The sequence below is a fragment of the Saccopteryx bilineata genome, chromosome 1, assembly GCF_036850765.1.
Source record: "Saccopteryx bilineata isolate mSacBil1 chromosome 1, mSacBil1_pri_phased_curated, whole genome shotgun sequence".
Lineage (NCBI taxonomy): Eukaryota > Metazoa > Chordata > Mammalia > Chiroptera > Emballonuridae > Saccopteryx > Saccopteryx bilineata.
This window is the reverse complement of record NC_089490.1, coordinates 331,765,825-331,788,751: the sequence shown is the minus strand read 5'-3', so window position 1 is coordinate 331,788,751 and position 22,927 is coordinate 331,765,825. Positions and strand designations below refer to the sequence as shown.

General features: G+C 38.1%; 1 protein-coding gene across 5 annotated transcripts in view; it reads right to left on the bottom strand.

Annotated features, from left to right (window-relative positions):
- The window catches only part of GRM5 (glutamate metabotropic receptor 5), a 526,023-nt gene that overhangs the window by 14,533 nt on the left and 488,563 nt on the right, over nt 1-22,927 (bottom strand). For 3 of the 5 annotated variants that reach the window (XM_066248572.1, XM_066248563.1, XM_066248580.1), the window contains one exon: nt 4,815-4,910. The exons of the other annotated variants lie outside the window; for them this stretch is intronic. In XM_066248572.1, the coding sequence (XP_066104669.1) occupies nt 4,815-4,910 (96 nt within the window). The remainder of the gene's footprint in view (nt 1-4,814; nt 4,911-22,927) is intronic. 5 annotated transcript variants of the gene reach the window in all.

Below are 22,927 nucleotides of genomic sequence, written 5' to 3'. Positions count from 1 at the left end.
GATAACTAAGTCACCCAGCCAAATAAAAGCCAGGACAGTGCCTCAAATCTGACCCTAAGTCCAAGTCATTGCCACCATGCAATATTGTCTTTGTGCTGAGAGCTGAGATGGACACATGGACCAAGGGGTGATACAACATGCACGTGTGGAGCATCCAGGGAAATGGCAACACCCAAGTTTTTGTCCCCAAACTAACAGGTAATAAATTTCAAATCTCCCTGTCAAGTGACCTGAATATTGCAGAGATGAATCCCAAGGGACCGTAGAATAAGAGAATGTCACAGGATTTTAATAATGGTTGCTGAGAAATTATTTGTTTATGCAAAAGACTCCTTTTGATCTTAAAGCGTTTTAGCTAAAGCATGCCACATTCTGGCTATAGCTGCAATTAGGTTTTAAGGTCTCTTTGATTTCAGAATTTTCACTAAACCTTTCTACTGTGTAAGTTATTTAGTAGTGCTAATCTTCACTTTTCACATCTACAGAAATGAAATGAAAATAAAAATGAAAAATACCTTCCTTATAATGTTATTGGGAGAATGTATATCATATATGAAGGGTGTACTACAGTGTCTAATGTATTTTAAGTACCTGTATAGTAATTATTATCTGTTTTAGAACATCTCTAAACATAGGTTAGAGCACTGATTTGAAATTGACTTTGGGAAGAAATGAAGAGAGGACTACTGTAGGAATTGCAATCTATCGCTAAGCAACTAACTTGGCCTCTATTGTTCTAGAAAAGCAGAATCTTTCTTGTCTATGGATTCTGAATTTTATATAAGTGTGTGTGAAGCCCTATCTGAACACTCAGTTCAAGTTTATTATTTAATTTCTATTACTCCTAATTCTATTTGCACTGGCATAAGCTATAGAAATGATATCAAATGTGGAGTTATTCTGATGCATAAATTTTCCTATGGGAGAGGGGTTCTATATCACATTGTGATTATCTGTTTTTCTGACTCTGTTCCCAAATAGACTACAGATTTTCAAGGGCATTAGTCCTGTCTTGGTTACCACTTGTTTCCACAATCTTGTAAGTGCTTGGCTCATAATAAGTACTTAATAAATGAACATTACACAAAGAAAGTAATAATTGAATGAAAGAAAGGCAAAAACAGTTTTAATGCAGACATTATATTTTGGCACTACTTGACAAATCTGAATTCCTACTAATTCAATAATAACTATTATAACATCACAGTTATCAGATTCTCTAAGGATTTATTAAACATTTATACCCGCTAAAATTAGATGCTGTATCTACTAGGTGAAAAATCAGATACTCAACTTATTGGGGGTTAATAGTTTACATAATTCATATAATGAATTAGCAACAATAAAAATAACTTGGCACCACCCTCCTTTCTTCTAGCACTGGTTGGAGACTATAGGTCTATCACTTTCATTTGACTAAGGGAGCCCTTTCTCAGCAAGAGATGGGGAGACTCAGAATGTCTGTACCTTTTCTGATGGGGTCCAACATGAGCACATTACACATGGACTCCATCAGCATATTCCTACTGAGACAGTAGATAATAATATTCATTGTTGAGGGTTTAGCAATTCCTGATGGTGGACCACCTCGGGGTGAGCTCACACTGTAACAGGGCTTAGAGAATTTCCAGTTCATAGAGCATGTCCTTGTTTAGGGACTCTCTTTCACCTTTCCTGCTACCAGGAGGACTGCTCTGAAACTCATTTAGATTGTCCTCTGTGAAAATACGGAAAGATGACAAGTTATGCTATATTCAGACAGAAGGGGGAAAAACTTCACTTAAAGGAAAAACAGCAACGTAATATCTCAGGAAGCTAGAGTTTTATGGGCACATATAATGTTATCAATCCTTTACAAATGCTCACATTTATTATGGTGGAGGTAGGAGGGAGGAGTAAGGGAGTGTCTCTAAGGCCCTACCAATGTTATAGGTAAGAGTGTTCTGGTCAGATACAACTAGATGCATTTAAAACTCCTTCTCTTTGGCCAGGCAACTTGGCTCTGAAGAATAACCTGGGGGTGAATTCATTCCTGCCCATTCTATAGTTTCATCATAGAATATACAGACAAATGAGATGCAGGATGACGCTCCTGGTTTTCTGTGGTTGTTTCAGCTTCCTCAGCCCCTCCCTGGGATTAGTTGTTCAGTAATGGCCACAGAACCAGCCCAGTTATTTGCACGATAAATATTATAATGACTGTGACTCTGGGAAGCAGCTGGGGGCATACTGGCTGATATGAAAAGTATCTGTAAAAGTCTCACACAGTTTCCTTTGTCCCAGCCCTTCCTTTCTATCCCAGAGTAAGAAAATTGGGATGATGAACTACTCTAACTTCTTATTAGCAATGGCTTACATTGCACTAGTCTCTTTGATATTATTTCCTTTTAATATTCATTTTAAACTTATTTCTCCTAGATAAATGTCACTGTGCCTATGTATTTATATGAACAAATATAAAGTTGGAAAAAAGGATTCAAAGGCCTTAGAAATTTTGACATCTCCTTTTGTTTGTGTCTAGGCCTTTTGTCCTCCTTAATGAAAAGCTTTCTTAAGAGCACAGAAGGACTTCTTTTCTACCTCACACATTCCTTCTCCCTCACGGTCAGTTTTTATTTAATGTTAAATAAATGAAAAGGAAGAGAATACCATTTGTTTCCAATTAATATGCTTATCTGAGGGGTGAAGTGTTTACTCCAACAAAACTGTCCTTTCGACAGCATGGTTTTTTCCCTTGACCCCACCAGGACATATCAATGTAATAAACTTTACCATTACCTGGGCTATATTCAGACAAATGAGGCAACAAAAGCTAAGGGAAGTTTGGTCTGTGTGTTCTGGGATCCCCTTAACCCTCTGTGTCCCACTGTCTTTTGTCCATTCTCAATCAAAGCAGCCTTGAGAAAATCTAACTGTTGAGCAGAACAGATTTGAGAGTTCCAAGAATTGACCCAACAGTCCCAAGAATAACCCATGACAGAGTTGAGACCTAATGTTTGCCGTGAATAGCTCCATGTCATCTCTTAGGTGAATAGAGTATTCTTAAATATCAGTACAGACTGGCTAAATTGGAAGGACCTAATTAACATGTAACACTAGAGACTTCTGGGTTATCTTGTCTAAGATTTTGCCTTAGTATGTTTGTTAGGCAATCATAGGTTTGCTAGGTTTGGGAACTCCAGTTTTACACAATTGTCTCAAATCATAACTCACTCTGGACAGAGTCCCTGTGTTCATTTGATGCAGTCATTTTCACCTTGTCCAGCCAACTCAGGTGCTGTTTGATTTTCAAAGACAGGAATTATGACACTTTGTCATATCTGGATGGAAGGAAACCAGCAGCCCTAGTAGAGGTCTGTTGAGTTATTCCCACAAAATTGGGAGTAACTATTGACACTTATCTTCCAGATATACAGAGATCCAAAAATAGTTGTAGAAAGGGATTGTAGGCATAAAGCCATCAGATATACCAATGTGCACACTATGTGCCTACACACATACACACACTCATTGCCTTGTCTCTGGGAGCCATCAATGAAGTTGGCCAACCTCTTGGCCACAGCTGCCATGAAAGATTGCTCAGGCTTTATGCTGTATAGTTCCAGGCACCATTTACATGTATACCAATGTGAATGGTCCCCCAGAAGTTGTACAGTGGTCCTTGAAGAAAGTTAGATATTATTTTGAAAACCAGAAGGAGCTCCTACTGAGGAAGCAAACACAATACTTGGAGTGAAAGTTCAACAGTATTCCACAGGATTATGTTCTTGTAATGCAGCTGGCTCTCAAGTTTTGCACTTAGCGTGCCCACACGCACACACATCACACAGCGGTATATATGCTATTTTCTGCACTTTCCCTTTTCTTTAATCCAGGGTGATTTGCAAGAGCTTTCCTTTCACACCTCACAGATGGGTTGAAGAATGCCACAACAATTTACAGGTAGTTTATAATGACTGATTCCCCAACTGCTAGGCTCCTCCAGCGTTCTGGAACTGTTTAATGCCAATCTTGACAGTCTTTGTCTCCAGAACCCTTTTCCTGAAACCTGGTCCCATGCAATAAAGCACGTTGATTTCATGCAACACAGCTTAGTTGATGCTTCTAATTCCAAATGCCCCAGCGTATTGGGCACAGCTCAATTGGGAATGCCTGGTATGAAGGAACATGCATAGCGCAGCAACAAGGGTTGTTCAACACCAAACACAGAGAAGTAAAGGAGATGCAAAGCTACTGTAGCTAGAGGAGGACTAGCTCTCCTAATTTCAGATCATGAAATGCCTCTTGCCTCTACCATTCACTAGTTTGGCACAGTATTTGCCCTTGGCTGTGAGTTAACATTATTTTCAAAGTCAGATTAATTCCCAGGCTTGTCTGGGATCAGAGGTTGGCATCTCCTCTCAGTTGTATTCCTTCTCTCAAAACCAGTCTTAGGCTTTTACATTTGTTTTCCTAAGTAATTGGATAGCCCTGACATGTAATTTCCTCCAAGCTCTTCCACTTTGCAAACTCCAGAAGCAATTGATCAATATGTTAAAATCCACGAGAGAACTCTCTGTGAGCTAAGCCTTCAGACATGCAAAGCGCACAGCCCTGGGAAAGAGCAGCATCTGGGACAGGAGGCTCCCAACACTTCACATTAAGATGGCACAGGTTTTGCAAATCAAACACACACAGAAAACCAACAGTGACCCAGCTTGGACACACTGTATGGGATGCACAGTTGAGCGAGGACCCAGACCAGGGAGCCACCTGTTCCTCTAGCTTGCATACATTTAGTTCACACCACCTCAGGCCACTCACAGTTTGCTTACCTGCTCATGGTTGCTCTCCCACCATTCCCCATACTCCCTTTGGGGGTGAAACACTCTATTTCCGACTTGTGCTGGGCCAGTCTCCTGTCTTTGTACCTGGTGAGCATGAACAAGGACAGGAGCAAACAGAAAGATGTGATTGTATGCTTAACTGGCCAGGCTGAGGAAGAACTGGGGGTGCAGAGGGTCACCCCAGACCAAAACAGGGGCTCCTGCTGTCCACTGCAATGGCTGACCTGTGATGCTTAATAGATGACTATGACGGTCTATGGATTACGTTGGGGATGATTTTGTTATTTCTTGGTTAAATCACTCATGATCTAACATTTTACATTGCTTATTAATCTGTGAATTCATCATAGTTAATAGTCAATAGTAAAAGCAATGCAATCCCTGGCATCTAAGAAAAAGATAAATATCAATACATTAGCATTTATTCAGTGTTTATCATGTGCCAGGCAGTTAGAATTTAAGTAATGGTACTTAAATTTAATTCTGGCAACAGCCCTGTGGCAGAAGCTCTGTTATTATTATTTCCATTTTCCTGAAAAAGAAACCTAAGATTAAGGATTAAGTAGATTGATCAAGGATTTTTAACACAGGAGGTCTAAGTTTAGAACTCACATGTTTAGCCATTATAATGTGTTGCCTTCCATTATTAGTCTTTTTAAAAAAATCATTTTCATCATTAAAGAATTGTTGTTATGGGTACTATGTCTGGATGTTATGGGGTGGGCAAAAGTAGGTTAAATTACCAGCCATTATTACCTACAAGATAAATCATAGGTAAAGATTTGAAATAATAATAAGCAGATAAACAATAGAAATAAATAATATAATAATAAATTAATAATAATAGAATAAATTTTTGTGTATTCACAACTGTAAATATACTTTTGCCAACCCTTGTTTATTAGAGATTGCTGATGCCAAAAGAGAAAAGACATTCCTTGATGCAAGAAGTTTATATGACCACTAAGCTGAAGTTTGAGAGCCAGCTTTGAGTTGCTTTAATTGTGCAGGGTGGCTCAAACAGCTTTTGCTTCAGAATTGTCAATTCATCACACCTGGAAGCTACTAGATGTTTAATCTAAATTAAGTTACGAAATTTTCAACATTAGTCTGCTACATGGTTCATCAAGATGAGCCCTTATATATGAATGACAGTGCTCAAAGCCAACAGGCTTTCACAGAAAAATCTTTTTTACTCATCAGTTTCAGCCTGTGGGGTAAAGAGGCACAGTTGTTTCTGTTTGCCAAAACTGAGATTTACTTAACTGGTTTGACCGACATCACAAGCCTAGTCAGTAGAAAGTAACTGCCCATAGAACCTGCTGGATCCCCAAACTCTTAAAGTTCATTACCTGTATTAACTTTTTTCACTTGTAAAACTGGAGCCTGATATGATGCCACTTCAGCCATTTTGGGGACTCAACAGTCAGTGATAAAGTTACTATCCGAAGACTTGTTTACCCTTGGTATAATCATTTGTTAAAAAAGTTTCTTTTCCTGCTATCTCAAAATTAATATTAAATAAAACAAAATGAAAAAAAAATTATAATCATTAGTCCTGGGATAGAGGCCTTCCTCTTAATCTCTTCTTATTTTTTTTTCTTTTCAGAGATGTTAAAAATATTTAGTATTTGAATGAAAATGGCTCATCAAATCAAGCCATGGTCCTACGTCATAAAATTCACAGCCTAGTGGGAGAACAAAGGGAAGCAGACAGTAAGTACATAAGTAACTTAAGAAAAAATTGGGCTAAGCCTTAAAGAAGAGAGGGAAAGAACTTAAAGAGGGGGAAAGAACTTGGTTAGACGAGGTAAAGCGTCAGACTAAACCACATTGAGCAGCCTTTATTGTACCATAGAGAACACCTCAGAAGAGAATCCCTGTGAAACACCCATCACTGAATGGCACTGTACATGACAAGAGAAAATATTTTGTACTTATCTATGAATTGGGCGCACAACCAGAATGCTGCTCTACAGAATAAATTAAAAGAATATTAATAGAATTACTGATGGTCACTCAAAGGGATCCTTAAAATATTTTTGAATATCTTTTGTTAGACTAATTACCAGTTAATTTAAATCTTTTATAGACATCTCTGCTCTTTTTTTTTTTTTTTAAATTTATTTTTATTTTATTTATTCATTTTAGAAAGGAGAGAGAGAGAGAGAGAGAGAAAGAGAGAGAGAGAGATGGGGGGAGGAGCAGGAAGCATCAACTCCCATATGTGCCTTGACCAGGCAAGCCCAGGGTTTCGAACCGGCGACCTCAGCATTTCCAGGTCGACGCTTTATCCACTGCGCCACCACAGGTCAGGCTAGACATCTCTGCTCTTAATGCTCATAATCTTTTCTATCTCTTTCATAAACAGACATGTTCTGCCAGTTGATCATGATTATGATATAATTCTAAACATCCTATTTACTATCATAGACCAGCTTCATTTAGTAAAAGCTTTTACAAAACAAAGAAAGAAACGAACAAAAATACAGATCCCAACTTATTCTAATAAAGTAAAATACATTAGATTGGAATTTTCAAGTAGCTCTTGTATTCAAAGTAAAGTGAAAATGTCATTCAGTTCAGGAAGCTCATCTTTGCTTTTATATGGGACCTTTATTGTCTGTCTACAACTATAATTACAGCTTAATTATGTTCTCCAGATACTTAATTCACATTTTCATTCACATATTCATTATTCCATTGATCAATAATGTGCTGTTTAACGTAACTAATAATGCTTTTATAGTTTTCATTGCAGATATACAATTCTTTTCATTTGGATTAACTTTAGAAACATAGAACTGTCAATTAAACATAGTTTAAGCTTTCTATAATTTATTATATATCAATTTAAATTATTTATTTTATTAATAAATTCATGTATCTTTTAAGCACTTACTAAAACATATATATGTACATGTATACATACATACTTACAAGACACTGTTTTAAGTGCTTTTTAAATATTAACTCACTTTTCAAATAAAATACTTAGTTTACCGAATTATATTCAAAGTCACAATAGCAACAATAATAATAACAGAATATTGAATGTGCCAGGTTCTTTTCTGTGTTATCCTCAATTCTTAATACTATCCTACATAGTAGGTGCTATTATTCTCATTTTAAAGAGACAGGCATTGAGGATCAGTGTTAAAAAGCCCAAACTCACACTGTTTATTGGGAAACCTAAAATTAGAAATTGGGCCAGATTCCAAAGCTCCTCTTATTTCCATTAACTTCCCTTTAAATGACAGTGTCAGTAACTCTAGAAACAAAATTATGAAGGTTTGTTATTTACCTTTTCTCTCCTTGGACCCATTTTGCAAATGAGTGGTACAAGTAATAAAGACAGTCAGCAGGGGACCTAGTATAGGATTTTAAATTCTGTTTCATTCTTTGGATTCCTATAGATGTACTATATATGTTTAGTTTACATCATTCAAACTATGTACTGAATACTCCATGTTCAAGGCACTGTGATAAGGAGCATGTGGTAACTCTATGCTATTGATAAGGTCACAATCAAGAGTGGGAGAATGAAATATAAACAGATCATTTTTAAATAATGTGAGAAGTTTTATTATAGGAACATACGAGAAGGTCTACCTAACTCATGCTAAAATGGCAGGAAAAACGTTAGTAAAGTAAGATTCCCAAGATAAATCTTGAAAGATGAGTAGGAACATGGTGTAAAAATAAGTAGGCAAGCAGAAGAAGAATCAAGAGCAAACACATGGTGTATATAGGGAAACAGTGTTTAGTATTTTTTTTCATGGTAATCAAGCTCAAAATAAGACAAGGTAAAATGGGCAATATGGATGAAGAGACATATAAAACATAGCTTATGGATAAATTTATTCTGTAGGTTATAAGATTATACTGTGATATTTAAAGCTAAGAAAAAACTGTGGTCAGAGTTGACATTTAGACGAAATACTATTGACTTGAGGAAACAAAGCTACAGATAGACTCATACTACTGCACTAGTCCATGATGAGAGATGATAGATAATGCCTTTGGGCAGAGAAAATATGGATAAAAAGTAAGGCACAAGATGATGAGTGTAAGAGATGTGTGCAATACTACTACAGCCTCTTTCTTGAGTGGTGCGCGTATCTAAGTTAAGAAAATACAGGAAAAAAAGCATATTTGGATGTAGAAATAAAAAGCTTCTTTTTAGAATACTGAGTTTGAGACACTGGCACAATATCCAAGTGGACATATTCAGTAGACACATGGCTATAAGAATCTGGAGGTTAGGGGGATGTTATGCACAAGAGACCTCAGCCTACAGATGGTTGCAAACACCATGAAAATACTTGAAGTTTTTACAGAGAGCATGCAGAATATGGAGTCAGTGGAGAGAGAGCCTTACAGACTTGTTCATCCTACCAGTTCCAAAAGTTTTTATAACACTGTTAATGTAAGCATTTCTTCAAAACATTTTCTGAGTGCCTGCCAAATGGTAGCTATTAAATTAAGCATTTTTGAATTTTTTTTTAAAAAACAGCTTCCAGATATCCTGATTTGAGTTCCATATAGCTGTGAGACTTTGATATCTGGGCCATAACCATGGCATGAAGAACTGTTCTAATAGATTTAAAAACAAAAGTTCTAATAGACTGAAGGATAATTTGTTCTGAAATTAGTTTTAGCTACCTTCCGTGAAGATTTTTGTTGGTAGTGGTCCTTTTATACCTCCTTTATCCAGGAAGTTCTAGTTCCTCTTACTAAGTTCTGTAAGAACCCATGTTCATCTTGTGAATTTAAAAGATATGGGGAGTAAAAATAACTCAGGATTGAATAGAAAATGTAACTTCTCCAAAATAATTTTAATTAAAAATTCTATTTCTTCACTCCTTTTTCTCCTTCCCTACCAATATCTATTGGATTACTGGAATTTCTATATAGGCTTTGTGGTCCAGAATGGAAAATGACTCCAGAATAAAATGAAAGACTAGAATAAAATGAAGAAATGAAAAAGCATAACGTGCATATTAAGTGAAATAGCAGAGATTGGGGGGAGGGTGCCTGAAGCTGGAAGGAAAGGAGGAGATTGGTTTTAGTCAAATGGAAGATGGTAAATGGAGTGTTCGGTGAAGAGTCGAGGATGAAAGAGGATCTTGATTGTCAAATAGTGGTAACAGATCCTTCAAACGGTGTAGAAAATGCCAATGGGTGAGACAAAGAACTATAGGTATAAGTGAACGTTCCCAACAGGATACTATTGCTGAGATTCTGGGAAGATTCCATTAGTGAACTCTCACTTTTCCCTAACATCAAGAACAAAGATTTTCCATCCTCTTTGAGTGAGGAGGCTAATGATGCAAATGCTGTTGTGAGTGGATAACTCACGGCCTAATTGGAAGAATTTTTCTAATAGACATGGCAGATGCTGTGAGACTATGGTTAGAAATGAGTAGAGGAAGAGTGAATAGGGACCCTAGAGGTCTCAATAGTGGAGGGAAGAAAGGAACAGAAAAGAGGGAAGCTGAAGGTACCAGAGGCACATTTTCCTAACTTCACAATTTTGTCAAGTGATTGTCCTGCTTAAGATTTTGTTCTTTCCTATGGATAAAGTTACCTTGAAAAATAATTTACTTTTATTATATTCTCTTTCTTTTATTATCTTATTATGTTATTAACTCTAACTATGCACCATATTCTACTCTTTAAAGTAGGAGCACTGATTTAATCTTTCTGAACTTTTTTATCCAACTCAATTTTCCTCAGCCAAACTAGGTGTCATTTAGTTTAGTGAAAACCACAAGGAGATAATTTTTCATGTGCATAGAAATCAATGTATACATATTTTACTTTATCATCCTTTGAAGTAGTCCCAGGAAAAAATACAACATAATCTCACTTAGAAGTCAATGGAAGGGAGATGGAAAATGTTGAATATTTCATATATGTTTCATGTGTTAATTTTAGCAATTAAATATGAAATGGACACTGATGGGGCTGCAGGGTAAGATGAGGGAGTAAGGGGGGTAGGAGGATGTTCTTCAAGGAAACCTCTCATTTAATCCATTATAAATGCATCCTATTTACAAAGCAAATTTAAATCCTCTTTTTCCTCAACTACTCAGTATTATTCAGAATGGATGTATGGCATGAGTAGAGACAAATAATATGGGAAGAGAAGAATACTTTATTGGACAATGAGGTGCAGAAAAATTAAGTTATTGAGTGAGAACAAGTCATTCTGAATATTGTAGAAAGTCAAATAAGGGTTTTCTTATGAAGACTTGCAGTCCAGAACACAGAGTTTCAAGGCTAAGGTTGTGCATGAACCCAGATGACTAGAGAATTAAAAAAAATGATCAGAGTGAATAAACCTTATGAATGAATGCATGGATGAATAAAATGAATGCAATGGAAAGGTAACTTTAAGGTTTATAAATCTGCAAAGAGCTTTGTTGTTGTTTTGTTTTGTTTTGATTTTATTGATTGCAAAATGAGGCAACTTTGGAGACTTAGGTCAAGAGACCAAGGAAGATGGAAAAATTAAAATTAAAGATGATGGGGAAAGGGAATAACTTTTATAGAAATGTAGAAAAATTTTAGATAATTATAGAAAGGAGGAAAGACCACAGTTTTTCACTTATATTCATAATTCAATGGTCAGCATACACCTCAGGCTTCATCTTCAAAACATGCCCTGAGTCTGACCATTTCTTACCACCTCTTTTTACTACTTTAGTCCAAGCCACTGTCATCTCTTATCTTGAAAGTGTAATACCTTCTAATGCTGGTCCTGCATCTCTCCTTACTCACATCCCCCTACATGAACCCAGCCCAATCCAACCACCACACTGCAACCAGCATAGTTCTGTGAAAATAAAAATTGTGTTATATCACTTCTCTGCTCAAAACTCTCAATTACTTACCCAGTTCTCTGAGTAAAATCTAAATTTCTTACAATGGTTTACAAAGTCCTATACAGCCTTCTCCCTCCTCCATTACTTTATTACATTATGATCCCATAATTTGCTTTTTTCTCCTTTGCCTACTATGTTTCAGCCACAGTGATCATTGTGTTGTTGTCTGAAGATACCAGGCCTCCTCCCATTGTGACATTGTGTAGTTGCTATGGCCAATTCTTCTGCTTTCAATGTTCCCCCCTCCAAAATCCTCAGGTATTTTGTCTTTCCCCAAAGGTCACTTTTCAACATAGCCTACCAGGACCACCTTGTTTAAAAATGCAACTGCAACCCCATTCTTCCTGTTAACTTTTCATACTTTTGTCTCATCCAACATAATTTATTATAAGTTTACTTATTTGTTATATTTACTGTCTTTTCCCCCAACAGACTCTTCAAAAGAATGTAAGCTCTATGAAGTATGGACTTGGGATTGTTTCTTTACTGCTGTCCTCACAGTGCCTGTGACACTGCCAAGCTAATGACAGGCGATGATATCTGTTGAATGGATGCATGCATGAATGAGTGAATAAAAGGAGAACCAATTTATGGGGAACATTTCAGGTGGGAAGGAGGAAAGATTAATAAGCTCATGTTATGTAACATATCTCTTGATAAAGTTGGAGTAGAATGATAGAAGAATGGGTGGAATCTAAGTTTTATGAAAGTCTGAGTGGAAAAGGGAAATAGCTATTTTGGGCAGGAAGCTTATGGAGTAAGCAAAACATATAGGGAAAATAATAGGCAGGAAGTGGAACTCTGAAGCCCGGAAGGTTGTACAAAAGATGGTCATTTCTTAAAAAATGTATTTGCCCCTCATTCACATGGTCACATCTTCATATCAAGCTGTTTCATCCTTATCTTTAGGGGGTAGGTACTGATTAGACGAAGATGATAATCCTATCCCTATTCTGCTTAGCAGTTTCAGCCAATGATCATGAGAGAGGGTTTTCTAGAGATTTCTAAGTACATTTTTCTTTTAGTTTTAGTTGAAAAACATGATCTCTTTTTGCTATAGACAGTTGTCTGGATGTGATACCTGATAACGCTACAACAATGTTGCAGGCGTGAGAAAAGCTAAGCCAACCTTCCAAAAAATTGAAAAGTTAAAAGAATGTAGGTTGTGGAGAATGTCTCTGGACCACTGAATTAGCATTTTTAACCTTAGAAGTGGTTTTTATATGAGATTAATTTTCTTATCATGTAAGCTACTTTGAATTAGGTTTTTGATTCTCTGATGCCAAAATCCTTCTACCTCTCACTTTGCTTTCATTACTTTTTCTATCAAAGACGAGTCTAAGAATTTCTCAGGTGATTTATAGCATTTGCTTAGAATTGGATAGTTTTAAGTTGTGTGTGTGTGTGTGTGTGGTTATGAAGACCCCAAAGAAGAAACTTACTGACAGATCATTTAGTCTTTTCTAATTGGTTGTATTTTTTTAAAAATATTGTTATTTTTTATATTACTAGGGTCTTCATAGAATTAGATTTGTATAGGGAAATAAGGGGTTTGATAGCCTGGGCAAAATATTGTTTTCTCAATAATCCTTATTTAGAGAATGCCTGAACAATTAACCTTCATAATCATGGTACAAATACCACTGTTTACTTACTGGAAGCTATGCTAATTATAGTCATAACCAGTGCCACATTGTGATTTATAAGAACAATAATTAAAAGAAACAATATATTTGGTCAGTCTGATGACCATTTTTACAGCCTCCAGAAACCCTTGGAGTTTCCCAAGTGTTGAGAATGATAAAGGTGTCTTCCAGGTTGGTGAGTCTGTGGAGCTGCTGAGGAAGAGGGCATGTGGAGGGGACATGGCAGCTGTCCCCTTCCCTTGTCCTGTGTATCTCTTTCATATGGCTGTTCCTGAGTTATGTTCTTTTTAATAAACCAGTCATCTAATAACTAAAATGATTCTCTGAGTTCTGTGAGCCACTCCAGCAAATTAATCATAATGGGTGGTAGGGGTTTTAGAGGAGAAGAAAGTGGGGGGTTGTGGTCACCCTTGATGTATAGCCAGTTGGTCAGAAGTACAGGTAGCAACCTGAACTTGAAGCTGGCATCTAAAGTCCAGGGAGGGGGTGTCAGTCAGAAGCACAGGCAAAAACTTGGGTTTAGATATTTGTGGGATTCAGAAAATTTAACAACTAGTTCTCTGCCCTAATCATTTTAAGTGTAAAACAAAGATATACCGAAAGGTAGTTTATTATTTCATGCATGTAATACTTAAATAATAACATCAAAAGAGCTACACAAAATGAAATTATAAGAGTTTTAAAATATTAATGAAAAAATATTAAATAATACCTGACAAACAACAATAAAACTGTTATTTAAAATATTTCCATATTTCTTCTTGATTGGCGTCCTTACCAGCAATTTTTTTCACCTATGGACAGAATGAACATTAAAAAAGAGTAAGGAATGTAAATTTGTGATTCCACATTGGGCAGCTACCCAGGCACCCACCTTAGAGAGAACCCTGATTACAAGTGCCATTTTAACTACCGGTTCGCCAAACTCAACAAAAAATTAGGTATCAGTTCTGCTGAACTGGTGCAAACTGGCTGATTCCCACCACTGGGTTCATGACTGATGCATGAAGGGGGCTGAGCTGTCTTGAAGGACTGAACACTTAACCTGTGGGATCTAATGCTATCTTCCAGTAGATAGTATCGGAATTTAATTGAATTATAGGACATGAGTTGTTGTCAGGAGAATTTCATGTTGGTATGGAGAAGCCTCCCCTCATTACATTGTAATGTGGTCCAGGAACCCCAAATAACCTGCTACTCTGGGCTTAGCTTTGCATTGTCAAACTGATTAGCTAGCAGAAACTTTCATAAGTCAGAGGCTTATAAGGAAACACTTTGGTAAAGCTTTTGGTCACATCTTTATAGAATTGCCATTGGCCTGCATGTCTTTATTTGCCAAAGATTTCTCTCAATTACCTGTCCTGTCACTAAATAAACAAAAAACAAATCAAGAAAAATCAAACGAAGAAAACAAAGCTCAGGGTCATTATCTGCTTATCCCCCACCTAGTTATAGATCCAGGTAAAAGTGGTCCTGCCTCTTCTCAGTGATGCTTTTGGAATTCTCTTCTAGGTACCATAATATTTGAACTTCATTATAACAACTTCCCCCCACCCCCCGAAAGACAGATAGACTAGAGATGAGAAGCATCAACTCATAGTTGTAGCACTTTAGTTGTTCACTGATTGCTTCTCATATGTGCCTTGACTGGAGATTGCAGCCGAGCCAATGACCCCTTGCTCAAGCCAGTGACCTTGTACTCAAGCTAGTGACCTTTCGGCTCAATCCAGTGACTACAGGATCATGTCAGTACTCCAACACTCAAGCCAGTGACCCCACTCTCAAGCTGGTGACCTTGGGGTTTTGAACCTGAGGCCTCAGTGTCCCAGGTTGATGCTCTATCCACTGCGCCACCTCTGGTCAGGCCCATTGTAGCAACTTTTAAAGCCAGGTTTTATTTCTTAGTTTTCCCTTTCCTTTTGTCTCCCTGGCTTTGAACAGTATGTTTCTGCCTTTAGTTTTTAATCTTGACTTTGCTTCATTCATTGTGTCTACTTCCTTGTACCATTACAAACCTTTATAACAGCTTTGAGCACATTCAGCCTTCTTCCCAAATTGGTTCCTCAAACACCAGCCTAGACCTCAGCTTTTAGACTCCAGACAGGCAAATTTCAGATCAAACATCAACCCACAGGTGATAGCTTTAGCAATTATTATTATTATTATTATTTTCTTCTTCCACAGATACAGAGAGAGAGTCAGAGAGAGGGACAGACAGACAGGAACAGAGAGAGATGAGAAGCATCAATTATCAGTTCTTTGTTGCGACACTTTAGTTGTTCATTGACTGCTTTCTCATATATGCCTTGACCGTGGGGCTACAGCAGACCAAGTAACCCCTTGCTCAAGCTAGCAACCTTGGATCCAAGCTGGTGAGTTTTGCTCAAACCATATGAACCCATGCTCAAGCTGGCGACCTCGGAGTCTCGAACCTGGGTCCTCTGCATTCCAGTTCGATGCTCTATCCACTGCGCCACCGCCTGGTCAGGTGGCTTTAGCAATTATCCAGAAACAATTTCTAATTTTAAAATGTATGAGGCCAAATGCAGCACAGTACATTTTCTTTTCCAGATTTATTGCCACATTACCTTTTTGATTACCCTAATTTTGGATTCCAACAGTAATAGAGTAAGGAGAGAAACCGAGGTATACATTTGAGTACTATTTAAAACATTATATAAGACTTTCCCAATACCATTTAATGTCTCAACAAACTGGGTAATATGATTTTTTTATTTTATTTTTTACAGATACAGACAGAGAGTCAGAGAGAGGGATAGACAGGGACAGACAGACAGGAACGGAGAGAGATGAGAAGCATCAATCATTAGTTTTTTGTTGTGCATTGTGACACCTTAGCTGTTCATTGACTGCTTTCATATATGTGCCTTTACCGTGGGCCTTCAGCAGACTGAGTAACCCCTTGCTCGAGCAACCTTGGGTCCAAGCTGGTGAGTTTTTGCTCAAACCAGATGAGCCCACACTCAAGTTGGTGACCTTGGGTTCTTGAACCTGGGTCCTCGTCATCCCAGTCTGACACTCTATCCACTGCACCACCGCCTGGTCAGGCGGGTAATATGATTTTTATCCTCATCCTTAAGATAAGAAACCTGTGGCTTAGAAAGCTTCATAGTTTGGCCAAGCCCCCAGAAATTGGGCTAGAAATCAGATGTTCTTCCAAACCTCGCTTTTATTCTTCATTAGCACCTCATTTTAAAAATTCATTTTATGCTATAAAAAACTTATCTAAATAATCTAATACCTCATTTCAGAGACTAAAATGTCATACATTAAGGAACTAGAATGTACTTAGTGGAGCTAGGCTTTGAGCACAATATAAATTTATTTTTTCAAAGGTCAAATTTGACTACACAATGGCGAAGTAGAATAACTCCTCTTCAAGTGTCTGACTAACACGTAAACAGACTGTCATTCTCTGGCTGGAGTTGACCTACTCAGAAACATAAAAATTGAAGGCTATAGAAGAGGTATTTTTGAGAACTCAGTCAGTGCTGATGTGTGGGATACTGTGTGTTATCAGAAGACAGGATGAGGTGCTAGAATATTTCAATCACCCTAAAGGGTTACAAAGAGAGCTGAAAGGAAGCCCAAATCAATCTTTCAAGTCCAAGTGACCAAATGAGAGTTCTAGAGGAAGACAGAAGGAAAGCCCTTGTGGATGGATATTCAGTTTAGGGGGAAAGAGTAATCTAGTCTGGTTTAATATCACAAGGTAATATTGCCAAGTGATTCCTTACTTCAGTGTCAGTCACTTCCCCTTTATGTATCTATACAGAAGTAAGGATATTAGAATGGTTTTCTATGTGTTCCAGCAGATCTTGTGGTCTCAACACACAGAAATACAGTTTTTGCCCAGACTTGAAAGTCAAGTTGATTCATTCAAAGATTTCAGATTAAAGAAAAAAAATTGAGCATGATTAATAGCCCAAGAAAGTAAGTCAGTAATGAACATAAGTTGCAAAAGTATTTGAGAAGCTGCCAGAGAACATACTGCTCTGTCTTCTATAAAATAAAAGGAAGGCAGAAGTTCACAGGAGGGGAAGCAGTGCAATAAGCAATTAAAATGTAAAGAATCAGCTATCATGACCCAGGAATTCTATTCATACAAATTTATTCTAAGGAAATAATTCAACAGCAACTGAAAGGCTTATGTACAAAGGTTTTTCCCTCTGGCATTATAGAAAATAGCAAAAAACTAAACAAAACAAGAACAAACAACCTCTGGAGAATAGTTTAATAAAGTATAGCACACCAATATTATGGAAATGTGTAAAATTTTGTATTGAGTAAAGCCTTTCATTTAGCCTCCAGAGAATTCTCAAAGGATGCATTTTAATTGCACTTATGATGAGAACTTGTTTTCAGAAATGAATCATCTTAAGTCACTGCCTGCTCATTGTGTGTTTCCCTCCAGCTTTGCTGACTGTTTCCCAGCCAGTAGAAACCCAGGAAGATACAGATTTTACAACTAATTCTAAGGTGCTTCCCAGGCTTACACAATATCTTCAATGGGGAAAATTTCCGGGAGGAACACAATGATGACCAGAGGGACGGTCTCTATACAAGCACAGGGTCAGCCTGAAGAAACATGGTAGTAAAGCATTAATTAAAACCTGCTGACTTCTAAGTTAGGATTGAGGAATTTTTCAGACAAAATAATTCTTCCCAAAGACAGATGAGCAATTTTCCAACAGTAATGTTCCCTAAAGTGAACAACCAAAAGAAATTTGGAGTCAGACCAAGCTGGCAATTAATGACAGTAAGAACCAGTATTTTCTGAGCACTTGGAATATACCAGACAGATTCTAAGTATCCAAATTTACTCATGCAATCATTGCAACATCCCTACAAATTAGGTACTGATATTATTCCTATTTCATAAATGAGAAAGAACTAGGACACAGGGAAATTAAGTAAATTGCACAAGGTTACTGAATTGGTTAACTATGTTGCAAATTATTTCTCATTAAAAATAATGGTTACATACACTAGCTGGGCCATTTGTTGGGCTGAGTTCACCTTTAAATGGCTTAAAGCACGCAAGCAACTGTATTTCCCAAACCCTCTCTACTTTTTCCTGACCTACTGCCTTGAGCCCCTCCCTTTGTGCTTTTTTGACTCTTTCTACCCTAGTAGGGAGGAAGGCTGATCCCCCTGCAGTATGACCTTAGTTACAATTTATTCCCAGCAACTTGATTTTCTCAGTCTGGGCTCTGTTGGAGCTCACACCTTAGTGATTCAATATGGAAGCAGATTTGTTTTGAAGCTGGTAGAGCATCAGAGCTCCTCCCTCGAAGCAGTCCTTTGCAAGTCTTTGTCCTTATCCTTGTATTCAGATTTCATAATATTTTTTTCCTTAAATAGAGCCTCCCAAATAAATGAATTTTATTTCATCTATTTTTTTTTTTTTTTTTTTGTATTTTTCTGAAGCTGGAAACAGGGAGAGACAGTCAGACAGACTCCCGCATGCGCCCGACCGGGATCCACCTGGCACGCCCACCAGGGGCGACACTCTGCCCACCAGGGGCGACACTCTGCCCACCAGGGAGCGATGCTCTGCCCCTCGGGGCGTCGCTCTGCTGCGACCAGAGCCACTCTAGCGCCTGGGGCAGAGGCCAAGGAGCCATCCCCAGCGCCCGGGCCATCTTTGCTCCAATGGAGCCTCAGCTGCGAGAGAGGAAGAGAGACACAGAGAGGAAGGAGAGGGGGAGGGGTGGAGAAGCAAATGGGCGCTTCTCCTGTGTGCCCTGGCCGGGAATCAAACCTGGGTCCCCCGCACGCCAGGCCAACGCTCTACCGCTGAGCCAACCGGCCAGGGCTCATCTATTTTTTAATTATTTTTTTTTCAATTACAGTTTGCATTCAATATAATATCATTTTTAGGTGTACTGCATAGTGGTTAGACATTTAGATACCTTATGAAATGATTCCCCCCAAATATGTCTAGTACCCACTTGGAATCATATTAATACATTCTTTCTTTTTTCTTTTCTTAGAATTTTTTTTCTTGTAACAGAGACACAGGGAGAGAGACACACAGAGAGGGTCAGATAGGAACAGAGAGATAGGAAGGGAGAGAGATGAGAAGCATCAATTCTATGTTTCAGCTCCTTAGTTGTTCAGTGATTGCTTTACCATATATGCCTTGTCTGGGGGCAAGGGGCCACAGCAGAGCAAATGACCCCTTGCTCAAGCCAGCAACCTTGGGCCCAAGCCAGCGACCTTGGGCTTCAAGCCAGTGACCATAGGGTCAGATCTATGATCCCACATTAGAGCCAGTGACCGTGCGCTCAAGCTGGTGAGCCTGCACTCAAGCCAGTGACCTCAGGGTTTTGTACCTGGGTCCTCTGTGTTCCAGTCTGACACTCTATCCACTGTGCAACCTCCTGGTCAGGCAACACCATACATTCTTAATACAATTTTATTGACTATATTTCCCATTTTATTTTACATCCCCGTGACTGTTTTGTAACTATCAACCAAACTGCATGAACAGTAAGTGTCACAAAGCTTGTCTCTACCTTGCATCTCAGTTTCCCTCCTATCCCACAAGAAAATCATAAATTAACTGTGTTACGTTACCAGACTTGTTAATGCTTTCTGTGTTACAATTTCCTCATCTACAAAATGAAAAATTGATGATCAGGTCAGATAATTTCTGTAAAATTGCTTATCTTAATAGGGTGCATAATCATGTTACTTTCATACCTGTAATTTTTTTCATACTAATGATTTCTATAACCAGGCAGGTTTTCCTCAGACAGTTCTAATACAAAATATTTTGTCCTGTTTTTTCTCCACATACCCACTAGTACTTACGAAACCATGAGCTTTTATAATGGGCCATGACCTGTATCATCTCCATTAAATCTTGTGGGTCAATGAATTTTTAGTTTTTACTTCCATTTTGATTTAGCTCTCATGATCTGTCTGCTCCCACACCATAACTTATGTTGCTGTGACTTCGGCTGGATTTGAAAATGATACAAAGATAGACAAAGCAATTCATCTCAGTCTTTCTCCCCTGATCTCCAGTAGAACCATAGTCTCCTTCTTCATAACACTTATTTCAAATTACAACTAGACAATCATTTGCTCACGAGTTTATTATCTGTCTTTCTCAACCTGGGAGCAAGGGCTTGTCTGTTCTTTTCACAGGCACCTAGCATAGGGCCTTGGATGTCATAGCTGATTTGTTTTTTTGTTTTTTTTTTTTTTTTGCATGAATGCAGTTGTGAAGGTGGTAATGGCAGCAATGTTTATCAAAGGTGAGGCAGTAATATTTATCCAAATCTGACTCTGTCTAGCTAGCTTTCCCCTTCTATTGTACACAGAAGTTCATCCAGTAATTCTTAGCTACACAGAGTTGTTCTGTTTGCTACCCTCCTTTCCTCCTCTAGTTTGTTCCCTTCACCTTCGTTGCTCCTGTCCCCCCTTCATACATAAGACTTGTCCTTCTTTTTTTCATTCCTCTCTCTTGAATGCCGAGGAACACATCAGGAGTGTTTCCAAATTTTGCCAAAGAATCTTAGTTTCCATCTTGCTCAGGTTTTAAAACCACTTGATTTTGATGAGAGCAAGATGAGGCAGGGGTGGTAGTGGGAGGTTTGGGTATTCCTGGCTGCCATACTATGTGAGGGGGGAGGGGGGAGGTGAAGGGAGGGCATATTCATTGTGACAGGTACAGCTGCCTAAGAGTGGGAATGATGCCCTAAGAGAGGGAGGCCTGAGTTTGTTGAGTTGTGTTCTTCCGTGAACTTCAAAAGAATAATCTCTATTCCTCTGTACTGGGCAAAATAGTAAAATGACAAATCCATGACTAGAAACTGCCTTTCTACTTCCCTTCTATTCTTTATCACATTGTGGTGTTTTTTTTGTTTTTGTTTTTGTTTTTTATGAAGAAGAAGAAGGTTTTGGCCCTGGTTGGTTAGCTCAGTTTTTTGTTTTTCGTTTTGGTTTTTTTTTTTCTTGGTATTTTTCTGAAGCTGGAAACGGGGAGAGACAGTCAGACAGACTCCCGCATGCGCCCGACCAGGATCCACCCGGCACGCCCACCAGGGGCGATGCTCTGCCCACCAGGGGGCGATGCTCTGCCCCTCCGGGGCGTCACTCTGCCATGACCAGAGCCACTCTAGCGCCAGGGGCAGAGGCCAAGGAGCCATCCCCAGCGCCCGGGCCATCTTTGCTCCAATGGAGCCTTGGCTGCGGGAGGGGGAGAGAGAGACAGAGAGGAAGGAGGGGGTGGGGGTAGAGAAGCAAATGGGCGCTTCTCCTATGTGCCCTGTCCGGGAATCGAACCGGGGTCCCCCGCACGCCTGGCCGATGCTCTACCGCTGAGCCAAACCGGCCAGGGCCATCACATTGTTTTAATAGTATCACTTTCATAGGGGAAATTATATTTCTCCTGATTTTTAGGATAATGTATTGTGCTTTCTTATAATCATACATAATTTTAACAGAAGGATTTACTGATTTTTTCCATTTCTAAGCAGAGTCCACATTGCTCAATGTCTATCACAATATATTGAAAGTGAGATTGTTTTAATTTCATAATGGGAGATATCCAAAGAAACATTACTTACAAATTATTCTGTAAGGTCTTTTCTTTGGTAAATTCACTAGTGTTTCCTATGTACTTATTTATGTACCAGATACTGAATTAGGAGTTGCATGGTGATCTAGAAATATAGGAATTTATCACGGCAGAGTGTAATAAATTAATGTATGTAGGTATGTAGTTAAATAGCATTATATATACTATATCTGTACACAAATATGTATATATCATACAATACACACACAAAATCACATACATATATCTATATAATCATACACAAACACGCATGTAAAGATAGATATATGATAGTTCCTCCAAGTTTTCTAAACTTATTGCACTTTATTTGACCTGAGATAGGCAACATATCATGGTAATCAAATGGACTGGCTTTGGACTTAATATGGTTTTGATTTCCTAGCACTACCACTTTTAGCTGTATGATTTTGGATAACCTATATAACTCTTCTTAAATTTTTTTTTTTTTTTGCATAATGGAAGCAATGCTATTTAACTCAGAGCATTAATGTTTTAAATGGATTTTAACATAATAAAATTGCATAAAGACACTATGAGGAAGGACTATTATCATCCCCACTTTACAGAGAAAGAAACTGAGCAAGAGTTGTTAAGTAACGTACTCAAAGTCACAGTTAGGACAAGCCAGGGCACATAGATAGAATGTTGATTGAACTTGAAAGCTTGAATTCTAGAACATGAGGTAAGAGAAAACAATCAAAATCACCAAAGGGATAATGAAAGGGGAAAGAAAAGTCAATTTAGAAAAAACAAAACTCTATGAGAAGTCAAAGAATAGGAAGAAAGGGAGGAAGAGCAAACATAGACAGACAGACATTATGTTAGGAGTTTTTATACTTTGTCTCAAACATCCTTACAACCCTGGAGAAGGGTAGTGATGATGTTATTTATTTATTTTTTTGGTGATGATGATGTTATTTAAAGGAGAGTTATAGTTCACATGCTGATGAA